Below are 17,258 nucleotides of genomic sequence, written 5' to 3'. Positions count from 1 at the left end.
TAAACAAAACACTTCTAAAATAATGTCTTGTAGTTTCAAATAGGTCTGACCTTTTCATTTACATTTTAATATACTTTATCATATTCAGATCCACCTGGACCTCCATCCAACCCAAGAATAACTGATACCACCAAAACAACAGCAACATTTAACTGGGGAAGACCTTTTTATGATGGTGGCCTTGTTGTGACAGGATATGTTGTTGAGCACAAAAAGGATGGAGAAGATGATTGGATTCAGGACACAACTACTCCTTTGAGAATCACTGAGTTTGTTGTTCCAAACTTACAAGCAGGGGGCAAATATAATTTCAGAGTCAGTGCAATTAATTCAGAAGGATGTGGGGAACCTGCTGAAGTTGAGAAAATTGTAGAACTTGTTGACCGTGAAGAGATTCCTGACTTTGAACTTGACGCAGAACTGAGAAAAACGCTTATTGTCCGAGCAGGTGGTTCCATCCGCATATTTGTACCAATTAAGGGCCGTCCAACTCCCGAAGTTACATGGATGAAAGATAGTGTTGCTCTCAAAGGTCGAGCTCATATTGACAGTACAGAGTCATTCACTCTAGTTGTCGTCCCTGAGTGTACAAGATATGATGCTGGAAAATATATTTTGACTTTAGAAAATGTTGCTGGAAAGAAGACAGGATTTGTCAATGTCCGAGTTGTGGACACACCTGGGCCTCCAGTCAATTTGAAACCAAGGGAAATCACCAAAAACAGCATCACACTTCAGTGGGAAATTCCAATTATTGATGGCGGATCAAAAATAGTAAATTATATAATTGAGAAGCGTGATGCAACTAGAAAGGCTTTCACAACAGTCACTACGAATTGGCAGAAATGTTCGTATAAGGTTGAAAATTTGGAAGAGGGAGTTGAATATTACTTCAAAGTTTCAGCTGAAAATGAACAAGGGATTGGTGAGGCAGCAGAAACATCTGAACCTATCAGAGCTTCTCAGGCTCCATCTTCACCAGATAATTTAGTAGTTACAGATGTGACAAAGCATACAGCAACTCTTGCATGGACAAAACCAACTTATGATGGTGGTACCAGAATCACTGGCTATGTGATTGAGGCTCAGAAGAAGGATTCTGATCAGTGGCTACATGTTACAACAATAAAGGCTTTGGACTATACTGTAACAGACTTAACAGAAAATGCAGAATATGTATTCCGAATCTTTGCTGTGAACAGCTCAGGTAGAAGTGAACCTCGTGAAAGCCGGCCAGCTGAAATCAAGGAGCAGACTTCAGCACCGGGATTTGACCTCAGATCCGTCTATCAGAAGTTGGTAGTAGCCAAAGCAGGTGATAATGTGAAGGTTGAAATCCCTGTTTTGGGTCGTCCAAGACCATCTGTTGTCTGGAAGAAAGAAGATCAGGAACTTAAAGAAACACAAAGAATCAACATTGACAACACAACAACCTCAACAATTCTTAACATACGAGAAATCAAAAGAAAAGATGGAGGACAGTACTCAATGACTGGGAAGAATATACTGGGAACAGTGACAGAAACCATTACTGTACAAGTACATGATATCCCAGGACCTCCAACTGGACCAATTAAAGTGGACGAAGTGTCCTGTGACTATGTAGTTATAGCATGGGATGCACCAGAGAATGATGGGGGAGTTCCTATCAACAATTATATTGTCGAGATGAGAGAGACAACTGGCACATCTTGGGTTGAGTTAGCCGCTACTGTCATTCGCACAACATTCAAAGCTGCTCGTCTTACAACAGGAATTGAATATCAGTTCCGTGTAAAAGCTCAGAACAGATATGGTGTTGGTCCCTACATAACGTCTGAACCCGTTGTTGCTGCTTATCCATTTGATGTACCAGGCCAGCCAGGTATTCCACAAGTTGTTGCTTTCACAAAAGATTCTATTACAATTAGCTGGAATGAACCTTCCACAGATGGGGGAAGCCCGATTTTGGGATATCATATTGAGAGGAAAGAGAAAAATAGCATCATGTGGCAGCGGATCAGCAAAGCTCTTGTAGTTGGGAATATTTTTAAGTCATCTGGTCTGATGGATGGTATTGCATATGAATTCCGTGTTATTGCTGAAAACATGGCTGGTCCTAGCAAGCCAAGCAAGGCTTCTGAGATGACATTTGCACTTGATCCAGTGGACCCTCCCAGTCAACCAGTGGCACTTAATATAACTAGACATGAGGTAACCCTTCAGTGGATGAAGCCGCAGAGTGATGGTGGTTTCCCAATCACTGGGTACACTGTGGAAAAGAGAGAACTGCCAAATGGTCGTTGGCTCAAAGCAAACTTTAGCAATATTCATGAAACAAGCTTCACTGTAAGTGGACTGACAGAAAATTCTTCATATGAATTCCGTGTCCTTGCAAGAAATTCAGCTGGTTCTGTCAGCAAGCCTTCAAAACCTTCAGAAGTCATCATCTGCAGAGATGATCTTGAGGAGCCAAAGCTTGATGTTGATGCAAGTTTTAGCAGTATTGTGGTAGTTAAGGCAGGCGATGTCTTCAAACTAGATGGAAATGTTACTGGCAGACCAATTCCATCTTTGGTATGGACAAAAGATGGGAAAGAACTGGAAGACACTGCAAAACTAGAGATCAAAACAGCAGATTTCTATACATGTTTAATCAACAAAGATTCATTACGAAGAGATGGTGGTGCATTCATTCTAACTGCAAGTAACCCTGGAGGATTTGCCAAGTTTGTTTTCAATGTTAAGGTCCTTGATAGGCCTGGGCCTCCCGAAGGACCCCTTCATGTTACAGACATGACAACAGAGAAATGTATTCTGTCTTGGCTACCACCACTTGAAGATGGAGGAGCAAAGATTGAATATTATATAATTCAGAGACGTGAAACAAGCAGACTTGCATGGACAAATGTAGCCACAGATTTACAAGTCAACCGTTATAAAGTTACCAAATTGCTAAAAGGAAATGAATATGTCTTCAGAGTTATGGCTGTGAATAAATATGGAGTTGGTGAGCCTCTTGAATCAGAACCTGCAGTTGCCACTAACCCATATGTACCCTCTGATCCACCACAAGCTCCTGAAGTAACAACAATTACAAAAGACTCTATGGTGGTTTGCTGGGGACATCCTGAAAACAATGGAGGAAGTGCCATAAATACTTACATTATTGAAAGGAGGGATAAAACTGGCCTCCGATGGGTCAAATGCAATAAGAGGTCAGTAACTGATTTGCGCTTTAAAGTGTCTGGACTTACACTAGGGCATGAATATGAATTCAGGATTCTTGCTGAAAATGCTGCTGGTTTAAGTGCTCCAAGCCCGTCAAGTCCATTCTATAAGGCATGTGATACAATTTTCCAGCCCGGACCTCCAGGGAATCCAAGAATTTTGGACTCAACAAAGTCATCCATTACTGTTGCTTGGAACAAACCAGTTTATGATGGTGGTTCAGAAATTACAGGATATATTGTAGAAACCTGCCTACCAGAAGAAGATGAATGGATGGTTGTCACTCCAAAGAAGGGTCTTGTAGGAACATCATTTACCATAGTTAATTTAAGAGAAAACCAAGAATATAAGATCAACATCTCTGCCCTGAACTGTGAGGGAGTTGGAGAACCTGCATCAGTACCTGGTTCACCAAAAGCAGAGGACAGATATATTTCACCTGAAATTGAGCTTGATTCAGATCTTCGAAAAATGGTGAACATTAGAGCCTGCAGCACACTGAGACTGTTTGTACCAATTAAAGGAAGACCTGCACCTGAAGCTAAATGGTCAAGGGAAAATGGTGAACCTCTTGATAAAGCAACTATTGAGACCACAACATCATTCACATCACTTGTTATTGAGAACGTTAACAGGTTTGACAGTGGAAAGTATTTGCTAACAGTGGAAAACAGCTCTGGAAGTAAAACAGCCTTTGTGAATGTCAGGGTGCTTGATACTCCAGGGGCACCACAAAATCTCACAATTAAGGAAATCACAAAAGATTCTGTCTCACTGATCTGGGATCCTCCAATTATTGATGGTGGATCAAGAGTCAGGCATTACCTTGTAGAAAAACGTGAATCCACAAGAAAGGCATATTCCATTATAAATGCTTCTTGCCCCAAAACAAGCTGGAGAATCGGTGATCTACAGGAGGGAAGTTTGTATTTCTTCAGAATCTTGGCTGAAAATGAATATGGTGTTGGCCTCCCAGTGGAAACAGCTGAACCAGTCAAGATTTCTGAAAAGCCCTTACCTCCTGGCAAGGTGACTCTGAAAGAAGTAACTGGCACTAGTGTAACTCTGTCCTGGGAGAAGCCAGATCATGATGGAGGAAGCAGGATCACAGGATATGTTGTGGAAATGCAAGGAAAGGGCAGTGACAAATGGACTCAGGTTATGACTGTTAAGGTAACAGAGGCAGTTATTGCTGGTCTGACTAGAGGTGAAGAGTACTCATTCCGTATATCAGCAACAAATGAAAAAGGGACAAGTGATCCTCGTCTACTAAATCTGCCTGTTGTGGCAAAGGATCTTGTCATCACACCTGCATTCAAGCTTTTATTTAATACATTCAGTGTGCTGGCAGGTGATGATCTCAAGATAGATGTACCTTACGTTGCTCAGCCCAAAGCAGCAGTTACTTGGTTTAAAGATGACACTGTTCTCAAAGAGACAACACGGGTAAATTCTGAAGTTACTGATAGTCATCTATACCTTGTAATCAAGGAAGCAACACGTGACGATGTGGGTAAATATACTATCAAGATTACAAACTCAGCTGGAGAAGCTACAGCTGACATTACTGTTGTTGTACTTGATAAACCTGGTCCTCCTACTGGACCTATCAAATTAGATGAGGTAACTGCAGACAGTGTAACATTGTCATGGCAACCACCAGAGTATGAAGGTGGTTGTGCAATTAATAATTATATTGTGGAAAAGAGAGACACATCCACTACAAACTGGCAGATTGTGTCAGCTACAGTTGCTAGAACAACCACCAAAGCTGTAAGACTGAAAACTGGCTGTGAGTATCAATTCAGGATTGCAGCTGAAAACAGATATGGTAAGAGCTCATTCCTACTGTCTGAACCTGTAATTGCACAGTATCCATTTGAGGTGCCAAGTGCACCAGGAACTCCCACTGTGCAGTCAGCTACCAAAGAAACTATGGTCATTGTTTGGAACAGGCCTAGCAGTGATGGTGGGAGCAAGATTATTGGCTATCATCTTGAGAGCAAAGAGAGAAATAGCCTCCTGTGGGTGAAACAAAATAAAACCATAATTCCAGACACGAGATTCAAGGTTACTGGACTTGAAGAAGGCATTGAATATGAGTTCCGTGTTTATGCTGAGAATATTGTTGGATTGAGCAAAGCCAGCAAAGTGTCAGAAATGCAGGTAGCAAGAGATCCTTGTGACCCTCCAGGCAAACCAGAAGCAGTAATTGTCACAAGAAGCTCTGTAACATTACGATGGACCGCACCAGAGTTTGATGGCGGCAGCCGAATAACTGGCTATGTAGTTGAGAAGAAAGAATTGCCGAATGGTCGCTGGATGAAGGCTAGTTTTGCTAATATCATGGAAACTGAATTTGTCGTCAGTGGCTTGGTGGAAGAACAACGATATGAATTCCGAGTCATTGCAAAAAATGCAGCTGGTGTACACAGTGTACCATCTGACAGTACTGGTGCAATAACTGCAAAGGATGAAGTAGAGCCACCTATGATTGACTTGGATGCTAAATATTCTCAAACTATTATTGTAAATGCTGGAGAATCATTTAAGATTGATGCCAGGATATCTGGCAAACCTGTACCATCAGTCCATTGGATAAAAAGTGGTGAGGAACTTGCTAATACAGCTAGACTTGAGATTAAAAATACTGACTTCACAGCCTCTATAAGTGTAAAAGAAGCTATTCGTGTTGATGGAGGCCAGTACACACTGCTACTGAAAAATGTTGGTGGTGAGAAATCCATAAACATCAATATCAAAGTTCTAGACAGGCCTGGGCCACCAGATGGGCCTATTTCTATATATGGGGTTACAAGTGAGAAATGCTGCATAGCATGGAAAACACCTTTACATGATGGAGGTGCTGAGGTATCCCATTATATTGTTGAAAAAAGGGAGACCAGCCGATTAGTTTGGACTGTTGTGGAATCAAAGGTGCAAACCCTTAATCTGAAGATTACCAAGCTCCTTCCTGGAAATGAGTATATTTTCAGAGTGATTCCTGTCAATAAATATGGAATTGGTGAGCCTCTGGAATCTGATCCAGTCATTGCCACAAATCCATTTGTCACACCTGATCCACCCACTGGGGTGGACATATCCAATATAACAAAGGACTCCATGGTTGTTACTTGGGAAAGACCCATTAATGATGGCGGTAATGCAATTACAGGATATGTAATTGAAAAGAGGGACAAAGAAGGTGTCAGATGGACAAGATGCAATAAGCGTTCAGTTAGTGAACTGCGCTTTAGAGTGACGGGTCTTCTTGAAAACCGCAGTTATGAATTCCGTGTCTCTGCTGAGAATGCAGCTGGAATTGGTAAACCAAGTGCCCCTACTGTATACTTCAAGGCTTTGGATCCAGTCTTCAGGCCAGGTCCACCAAACAATCCTAGGGTTATTGATGTCTCAAGGTCATCTGTTGTACTACATTGGAGTAAACCTATTTATGATGGTGGATGTGAGATTCAAGGTTATATTGTTGAAGTCTGCGAAGGCATATCCGATGAGTGGACAATGTGCACACCCCCCACAGGAATCAGAGAAACAAGATACGAAGTTGAAAATCTACTGGAAAAACATGAATACAAATTCAGAATTTGTGCAATAAATAAGGTTGGAGTTGGAGAACATGCAGATATCAAAGAATCCATTCATACGGAGGACAGACTGGAGGCACCAGATATTGATCTTGATGCTGACCTAAGAAAGATGATCACCGTTAGAGCTGGAGGAGCTCTTAGATTGTTTGTTCCAATCAGAGGCCGACCAACCCCTGAGGTCAAATGGGGAAAGGCTGAAGGTGAAATTAATGAGACAGCACAGATTGATATCACAAGCAGTTACACTTCCCTTGTAATTGAAAACATGAACAGATTTGACAGTGGAAAATACACTTTGTGTTTGGAAAATGCAAATGGTACAAAATCTGCATTTATTAGTGTCAGAGTACTTGACACCCCTGATGCACCTGCAAACTTCCATGTGAAGGAAATAACAAAGAATTCAGTTACCCTCACATGGGAGCCACCTTTGTTGGATGGTGGCGCAAAAATAAAAAATTATATTGTTGAAAAGCGTGAGAGTACAAGAAAGGTATACTCTACTGTTGCTTCCTGCAACAAGATGACATATAAGATAGAGCAGCTCCAAGAAGGCAGCAACTATTACTTCAGAGTTCTTGCTGAAAATGAATATGGAATTGGATTACCTGCTGAAACACCAGAACCACTAAAAATCTCAGAAGTGCCACAACCTCCTGGAAAAGTTTCTGTAGTGGATGTTACACGCAAGAGCATCTCTCTGTCCTGGGAAAAACCAGAACATGATGGGGGTAGTAGAATCACTCACTATGAAGTTGAGATGCAAGCAAAAGACAGTGAAAAGTGGTCACTGTGTGCACAAGTTAAATCACTTGACACCATAATTACCAATTTAGTCCAAGGTGCAGAGTACAATTTTAGGGTAATTGCAGTTAATGACAAAGGAAAGAGTGATCCCAGACTTCTAGCACACCCTGTTCTTGCAGAAGACCTTGTAGTTGAGCCATCTGTAAGGACAAAACTTAGCACATACAGTGTACAAGTTGGCTATGACTTGAAAATTGAAGCACGTATCACTGGTCATCCAAAGCCAACCATTACATGGACTAAAGATGGTACAGAGCTGAAACAGACCACGAGAGTTAATGTTGCAGACACTGCCCACCATACAACATTATCGATTAAAGACGCAACAAGAGATGATGGTGGTATGTACAGCATTACAGTAGCTAATGTACTAGGACAAAAGGAGTGCACTGTCGAAATCATTATACTTGACAAACCTGGTCCACCAGTGGGGCCAGTGAGGATAGATGAAATAAGTGCAGAAAGTATGACACTGTCATGGGATCCTCCAACCTACATTGGAGGATGCCAAATTTCAAATTACATTGTGCAAAAGAGAGATACTACTACAACTAACTGGGCAGTTGTTTCAGCTACAGTAGCAAGAACTACACTCAAAGTTGGAAATCTGAAAACTGGAGCTGAGTACCAGTTCAGGATCTTTGCAGAAAATAGATATGGTAAAAGCTATGCTATTGATTCAGAGCCAGTTGTTGCTCAGTATCCTTTCAAAGAGCCAGGGCCCCCTGGAACACCATTTGTGTCTGCCTTTACAAAAGAATCTATGTTAGTTGAATGGCACAAACCAGTTTCAGATGGCGGCAGTAATATTCTTGGATATCATCTTGAAAGAAAAGAAAAGAACAGTATTCTCTGGACAAAAATAAATAAAATGCTTATTCAAGACACCCGATTTAAAACATCTCCTTTGGAGGAAGGTATAGAATATGAGTTCAGAGTTTCTGCTGAAAATATTGTTGGAATTGGTAAATGCAGCAAAGTTTCTGAAGGTTGCGTGGCCCGTGATCCCTGCGATCCTCCTGGCACACCTGTGCCAGTAATTGTGACAAGACACTCAGTGATGCTGAGATGGACACCACCAGAATATGATGGAGGCAGTATGGTCACTGGATATGTTGTGGAGAAACGGGACCTCCCAGATGGCCGTTGGATGAAAGCTAGCTTTACACACATCCTTGAAACTGAATTTACAGTCACAGGTCTGACAGAAGACTCAAAATATGACTTCAGGGTCATTGCTAGAAACGGTGCTGGATCAGTCAGCAAGCCTTCTGCATGCACAGGCCCAATCACAGCTAAAGATGAGATTGAGCCACCAACCTATGACATTGACTCACAATACAGCCAAGTGGTAACTGTAAATGCTGGAGATACATTTTTACTGCAAGCATCTGTGTTGGGGAAGCCAGTTCCAACAATGCAGTGGTTCAAAGGTGATGTAGAAGTTGAAACTTCTGCAAGAGCTGAGACCAAGAACACAGACTTCAAAGCAGTCCTTGTTATTAAAGATGCTATTAGAGTCGATGGAGGACAGTACACTTTGCAGCTTACCAATGTTGGGGGAACTAAATCTGTGCCCTTTAATGTAAGAGTGCTTGATAGGCCTGGGCCACCAGCAGGACCTATTACAGTTTCAAATGTAACAAGTGAGAAGTGCTCCTTGTCATGGCTTCCTCCTGTACATGATGGTGGTAGCAGTATTTCTCATTACATCATTGAAAAAAGGGAAACCAGCCGTCTTACTTGGACTGTAGTGTCTAGTGACTGTAGAGCAACTATGTTCAAGGTCACCAAGCTTCTAAAAGGAAATGAGTATATCTTCCGTGTCATGGCTGTTAACAAATATGGTGTAGGTGAACCTTTAGAGTCTGTACCAGTAATAATGAGAAATCCTTTCGTTCCTCCTGGACCACCTAGAGAACTAGAAATAACAAATATTTCAAGAGATTCTATGACTGTGTGCTGGACTCGCCCAGAGACTGATGGTGGAAGTGAGATTGTTGGGTACATTGTAGAAAAGAGAGACAGAGCTGGAGTCAGATGGACAAAATGTAACAAACGTAGAATTACAGACCTTCGCTTCAGAGTTACAGGTCTCACAGAGGACCATGAATATGAATTCAGATTATCTGCAGAAAATGCTGCAGGAGTTGGTCAACCGAGTCCACCAACTCTTTATTACAAAGCATGTGACCCAACATTTAAACCTGCTCCACCAACTAATGCACACCTTACTGACACCACAAAGGACTCTGTGACTATTGAATGGAGTAGACCAATCTATGATGGTGGCTTAGATATCCAGGGCTATGTTATAGAGATCTGCAACGCTGATGAAGAGGAATGGCTAACATGTACTCCACCTACTGGGTTGAATGATACTAAATTCACAATTACCAAACTCATAGAACATCAAGAATACAAGGTTCGAATATGTGCTCTTAATAAACTAGGTGTTGGTGAGCCAGTCACCATTCCTGGCACAGTGAAGCCTGTTGATAAAATGGAACCTCCTGAAATTGAACTTGATTCTGAGTTAAGAAAGGGCATTGTTGTCCGTGCTGGAGGAAGCATGAGAATTGGCATTCCCTTCAAAGGCCGTCCCACACCAGAGATAAACTGGACTAAGGATGATGGTGATCTACCAAGTAAAGCTCAAATTGAAAAGGCTCTAGATTATACCCAGCTCTCAATTGACATATGTGACAGGAATGATGCAGGAAAATATATTCTGACTCTAGAGAACAGCAGTGGTACCAAGTCAGCATTTGTTTCAGTGAAAGTACTGGATACGCCAGGCGCGCCACTAAACCTAACTGTTAAAGATGTCACAAGAAATTATGTAACTCTTGTTTGGGAGCCTCCACTTATTGATGGTGGGGCAAAGATAAAGAATTATATTGTGGACAAACGGAAATCAACTAGGCCTGCCTTCTCTAATATTACTACAAAATGCACCAAGACTAGCTTACGTGTTGGTGATCTTAGTGAAGGTGGCATTTATTATTTCAGAGTCATGGCTGAGAATGAGTTTGGTATTGGTCTGCCTGTAGAAACAGAAGAATCTGTGAAGACAGCAGATCCTCCTCTACCTGTGGGTAAGGTCACATTGACTGATGTGACTAAAACTTCTGCATCACTGTCATGGGAGAAACCAGAACATGATGGTGGTAGTAGGATTATTGGATATTATATTGAAATGCAGCCAAAAGGCTCAGAAGACTGGGTAGTAGCAACTACTACCAAAACCTGTGAGGGAACTGTCACAGGACTTAGTGCTGGCCGAGAGTACCTCTTCAGAGTGTTGGCCTACAATGATAAAGGAAAAAGTGATCCAAGGTCACTAGCAGCTCCAGTCATGGCTAATGATATAACAATTAAACCAGCCCTCCAATTGACTTTCAACACATACAGTGTGCAATGTGGTGGAGAGCTGAAAGTAGAAATTCCAGTGAAAGGTCGTCCAACACCAAAGGTCACATGGATGAAAGATGGCCACTCATTAAAAGAGACAACTCGACTAAACGTCTCAAGCACAACAACATCAACGGTTCTTACCATCAAAGATGCCAATAGAGAGGATTCTGGCAAATATGTAGTAACAGCTACAAACAATGTAGGCTCAGTCTCAGAAGAAATTGGTGTAATAATCTTGGACAAGCCTGGTCCACCTGTTGGCCCAGTTAGAATTGATGAAATAAGTTCCAATTATGTGATAATCTCATGGGAACCACCTGTGTACACTGGTGGTTGTCAGATAAACAATTACATTGTGGAGAAACGAGACACAACAACCACAGCCTGGCACATTGTGTCAGCAACTATTGCACGTACAACAATCAAAATCTCTAAGCTGAAAACTGGCTCAGAATATCAGTTTAGAGTGTTTGCTGAAAACAGATATGGAAAGAGTTCATCTTTAGACTCAGTACCTGTTGTTGTTAGTTATCCTTTCAGTGAGCCTGCAGCTCCTGGTACGCCAATTGTGTCCTCAGTCACAAAAGATCACATGACGGTTGAATGGAAGCCACCTAGTAATAATGGAGGTAGCCCTATTCTTGGGTATCACATTGAGCGCAAAGAGAAGAACAGCATTCTCTGGACAAAACTTAACAAGCTTCTTGTCACTGATACTCGGTTCAGAACAAATGGTCTTGAGGAGGGCATTGAGTATGAATATAGAGTATTTGCTGAAAATATTGCAGGAGTAAGTGCACCTAGCAAAGTTTCTGAAAGTGTTGTGGCACATGATCCATGTGATCCACCTGGAACTCCGGAGGCTATTGTAATCACTAGAAACCTCATCACACTTCAATGGACAAGACCTCAATACGATGGAGGCAGTGTAGTCACAGGTTATATTGTTGAAAGGAAAAAGCTACCCGACGGTCGCTGGATGAAGGCTAGCTTTACAAATATAACTGACACTCAATTTACAATTACAGAATTGACAGAAGGAGACCGTTATGAGTTCAGAGTAATTGCAAGAAATGCAGCTGGTATTTTAAGTGAGCCTTCTGAAAGCACTGGCCCAATTACTGCACAGGATGAGATTGAAGCACCTTCAGTTTCCATGGACTCAAAATTCAAGGATGTCATTATAGTGAATGCTGGTGAGACATTTTCTATTGATGCTGATATCGCAGGCAAACCACTCCCAGATATTAGGTGGCTAAAGGATGGAAAAGAAATTGACAGTGCTACTCAAAGAATGGAAATTAAATCCACGATTACACATACTGTTTTAACCGTTAAAGACTGCATAAGAGTAGATGGTGGACATTTTGTCCTAAGCCTCAGCAATGTGGCTGGAACAAAACTGATCCCTGTAAATGTCAAGGTTCTGGATAGACCTGGTCCACCAGATGGGCCTCTGAAGGTAACTGGTGTCAGAGCAGAGAAATGTTATCTACACTGGAGCCATCCAACACATGATGGTGGAGCTCGTATTTTGCATTACATTATTGAAAAGAGAGAAACAAGCAGACTGTCTTGGACTGTGGTAGAACCCAAAATTCAAGCAATCAGTTATAAAGTCACCAAACTTTTGCCAGGTAATGAATATATCTTTAGAGTCAGGGCAGTAAATAAGTATGGTATTGGTGAACCACTTGAATCTGAACCAGTTATTGCAAGAAATCCTTTTAAGACTCCTGGCCCACCTTCAACTCCAGAAGCAAGTGCAATCACTAAAGACTCAATGGTCCTCACATGGGACCGTCCAGAGGATGATGGTGGTTCACAAATTGAGGGTTATGTCTTGGAGAAGCGTGATAAAGAAGGTGTTCGATGGACAAAGTGCAACAGGAAAAGACTAAGTGATCTGCGTTTCAGAGTCACTGGATTAACAGATGGACACTCTTATGAATTCAGAGTGTCTGCTGAAAATGCTGCAGGCATTGGCACACCAAGTGAACCATCTGAATATTACAAAGCCTGTGATGCCACCTATCCTCCTGGCCCACCAAACAATCCCAAAGTGACAGACCATTCAAGTACAACTGTTTCCCTTGCATGGAGTAAGCCTATTTATGATGGTGGTGCACCAATCTCTGGATATATTGTTGAGATGAAAGAAGCCATCGATGATGAATGGATACTATGTACACCAAGCACTGGTGTACAAACAACTCACTTTACAGTGAAAAACCTGAAGGAAAATGCAGAATACAACTTCCGTATTTGTGCCATTAATATTGAAGGTGCTGGGGATCATGTTGATGTTCAAGGGTCTGTAATCGCTGCTGAGAAACTTGAAGCCCCAGAAGTAGAGTTACAAGCTGATTTGAGGAAAATTGTGACTATTCGTGCAAGTGCGACACTACGCTTGTTTGTTCCCATCAGGGGAAGGCCTGAGCCTGAAGTTAAATGGACAAAGGCTGAGGGTCCCCTAACAGAGCGTGCCCAAATTGAAGTCACAAGCTCTTACACCATGCTTGTTATTGACAATGTTGACAGATTTGACACTGGCAAATATGTTTTGACTCTTGAAAACAACAGTGGCACCAAATCTGCATTCATAAATGTCAGAGTCCTGGACTCCCCAAGTGCTCCTGTGAACTTTGTCGTTAAAGATATCAAAAGAGACTCGGTCCAGCTGCAGTGGGACCCTCCACATATTGATGGCGGTGCCAAGATTACTCATTACATTGTGGAGAAACGTGAATATAAAAGAATGACATTTACATCTGTGACAAATAATTGTGTCAGGAATTCATTCAAGGTTGATGGTCTCCAAGAGGGAGGTGTTTATCATTTCCGTGTAGTTGCAGTGAATGAACTTGGTGTTGGCTTGCCAGCAACCACCACAGAGCCAGTCAAGGTGTCCCAAGCACCTCTACCACCAGGTAAGGTTACACTTGTTGATGTAACTCGGCACAGTGTGAGTCTTTCTTGGGAAAAGCCAGACCATGATTGTGGTAGCAAGATAACAGGTTACATAGTAGAGATGTTGACAAAAGGATCAGATAAATGGATCGCATGTGCAACAGTAAAAATGCCTGAGGCTACGATTGAAGGACTTACAAAAGGGGAGGAATATTCATTCAGAATTTCTGCCATGAATGACAAAGGAAAGAGTGATCCTAAACCACTGGCAGCACCTGTGGTTGCCAAGGATATCACTGTTGAACCTGTTATTGACTTGCTATTTAACACGTACAGTGTTAAAGCTGGAGAAGATCTCAAAATTGATGTTCCATTTAGAGGTAGACCTCACCCAGAAGTGACATGGAAGAAGGATGGCCACACCCTGAAGCAAACAATCAGAGTAAATGTTCTTACATCCAAAATGTCTTCAAAGATTGTTATTAAAGATTCAACAAGGGAAGATGCTGGAAAATATGAAATCACGCTGACTAATTCAGTTGGTGTGAAATCAGCTGAAATAACAGTTATAATTCTAGACAAACCAGGTCCACCAATTGCAATCAGAGTAGATGAAGTAAGTGCAGACTATATATCATTATCATGGGATCCTCCAGTTTATGATGGTGGGTGTCAAATCAGTAATTATGTTGTTGAGAAGAGAGATACAACTACTACAACATGGCAAAATGTTTCAGCTACAGTGGCAAGGACGTCAATTAAAGTATGCCATTTGACACAGGGAACTGAATATCAATTCCGTATTGCTGCTGAAAATCGTTATGGGAAGAGCCATGCTGTTGACACTGCACCAATTGTTGCACAATACTCCTTCACACCACCTGGTCCTCCAAATGACCTTCAAGTTGCTCATGCTACAAAGTCAGGCATGTTGGTTACATGGAAAAAACCAACCAGTGATGGTGGAAGTCCAGTCACTGGATATCACTTGGAATGCAAGGAGCAAAGCAGCATTCTCTGGACTAAGATCACTAGGGGTCTTGTTTCTGACGTGCAATTTAAAGTAACTGGTCTTGAAGAGGGTCTTCTCTATCAGTACAGAGTATATGCAGAGAATATTGCAGGAATTGGACCTTGCACAAAAGCCTGCGAGCCTGTTGCTGCAAGAGATCCATGTGATCCTCCAGGTCAGCCAGTTGTTATGAACATAACACGGACTTCTGTTTCTCTCTCCTGGACAAAACCTGAAAATGATGGTGGTGCTAAGGTGACTGGTTACATTGTAGAACGAAGAGAACTACCAGAGGGTCGTTGGCTGAAATGCAATTTCACCAGTGTCCAAGAAACATACTTTGATGTGACTGGCCTGATTGAAGATCAAAGATATGATTTCCATGTTATTGCAAAGAATGCGGCTGGTTTACTTAGTCAGCCGTCAGAGTGCACGGGTCCTGTTACAATTAAAGATGATGTTGATCCACCACGCATTACAATGGATGACAAACTCAGGCAACTAGTTGTTGTCAAAGCAGGAGATATATTAAGAATTGATGCTGAAATTTATGGCCGGCCAGCTCCTGTGATTTCATGGGCAAAGGATGGAAAAGAAATTGATTCTAAAGCAAGAGTTGAAATTTCTTCAACATTCACATCCACAACACTAATTGTTAGGGACACTATCAGAAGAGACTCTGGACAGTATGTCCTCACATTACAGAATGTTGCTGGTACCAGATCTTTAGCAGTGAACTGTAAAGTTCTTGATAGACCTGGCCCATCATCTGGACCATTGGAAGTAACTGGTTTGACAGCAGAAAAATGCACATTAACTTGGGGACCACCCCAAGAAAATGGTGGTGCTGAAGTTCAGCATTACATTGTTGAGAAGCGTGAAACAAGCCGTCTTGCCTGGACATTAATCTATGCAGAAATGAAGGCCACAACATGCAAAGTTACAAAACTGCTTAAGGGCAATGAATACATTTTCAGAGTTCTTGGAGTAAATAAATATGGAACAGGGGAAGCTCTGGAGAGTGATCCCATTAAGGCCCTAGATCCATTTACAGTGCCTGCTGCACCAACAAATGTTGAAGTCACAAGTGTTACAAGTGAAGCTATGACAATCTGCTGGGAAAGGCCTGTTTCTGATGGTGGCAGTAGTATTGGTGGCTATGTAATAGAAAAACGTGAAAAATCAGGTCTTCGTTGGGTCCGTGTCAACAAAAAGCCTGTTTATGACTTGAGGGTGAAAGCCTCCAATCTGCGTGAAGGATGTGAATATGAATACCGTGTATATGCAGAGAATGCTGCAGGTTTAAGTGCACCAAGCCTTCCTTGCCCTTTGATGAAAGCAGAGGATCCATTATTCTTGCCATCTCCACCAGTGAAACCAAAGGTAATTGATTCTACCAAGTCCACAATCACACTGTCTTGGAGCAAGCCATTGTTTGATGGTGGTTCTCCAGTCACAGGATACTCAGTTGAATATAGGAAAACCAATGAAGAAGACTGGATTGTTGGGGTGCAGCACACTAATAACACTGAGTTTACAGTTGTAGGGCTGACATCAGGAGCAGAATATGTCTTTGTGGTTAGGTCAATTAATAAAATTGGTCCAAGTGAGCCAAGCCCTGAGACTGATCCACAGGTAGCAAAGGACAGGGAAGATGAGCCAGTTTTCCTCATCAGTAATGAAATGCGAAAAACACTCATTGTCAAAGATGGCAGCTCATTCACCCTAAGAGTCCCTTTCAAGGGGAAGCCTGTGCCAAATGTAATGTGGAACAAGCCTGATGTTGATCTTAGAGTTCGGGCAACAATTGATACCACGGATACTTGCACATCTGTAACAATTGAGCAAGCTACAAGAAATGACTCTGGCAAGTACACAGTGACACTACAAAATGTTGCTGGAACAGTCGCACTAACATTGAATGTAAAAGTGCTCGATTCACCTGGACCACCTGCCAGTCTTTCAGTTAAGGAAGTGACCAAAAACTCCGCAACAATAACATGGGACACACCAGAAAATGAAGGTGGCGCTCCTGTCAAGAACTACCTTGTCGATCTGCGTGAGGCAACCAAAAAAGGATGGACAAGAGTAACAGAAAGTTGTCCCAGACTTACCTTCAAAGTAACTGACCTCCAAGAGGGAGGTGTTTATTATTTCAGAGTCACTGGTGAAAATGAATATGGAATTGGAGTACCACTTGAAACTAAAGAGGGAGCTAAGATTACAGGTATGATATTATAATTACGTTTGGAAAGATAACTAACTAAAATAATTGTGTTGTATTTGGATTTTGA

The 17,258-nt window shown here is 41.9% G+C and overlaps 1 protein-coding gene across 1 annotated transcript in view; it reads left to right on the top strand.

Annotated features, from left to right (window-relative positions):
* ttn.2 (titin, tandem duplicate 2) overlaps nucleotides 1-17,258 on the top strand; it is a 268,706-nt gene that overhangs the window by 220,608 nt on the left and 30,840 nt on the right. The window contains exon 202 of the mRNA XM_060928918.1: nucleotides 89-17,191. Coding sequence (XP_060784901.1) covers nucleotides 89-17,191 — 17,103 coding nt within the window. The remainder of the gene's footprint in view (nucleotides 1-88; nucleotides 17,192-17,258) is intronic.

The sequence above is a fragment of the Neoarius graeffei genome, chromosome 9, assembly GCF_027579695.1.
Source record: "Neoarius graeffei isolate fNeoGra1 chromosome 9, fNeoGra1.pri, whole genome shotgun sequence".
NCBI lineage: Eukaryota > Metazoa > Chordata > Actinopteri > Siluriformes > Ariidae > Neoarius > Neoarius graeffei.
The sequence above is the reverse complement of the archived record's forward strand: the minus strand, read 5'-3'. Positions and strand labels throughout refer to the sequence as shown.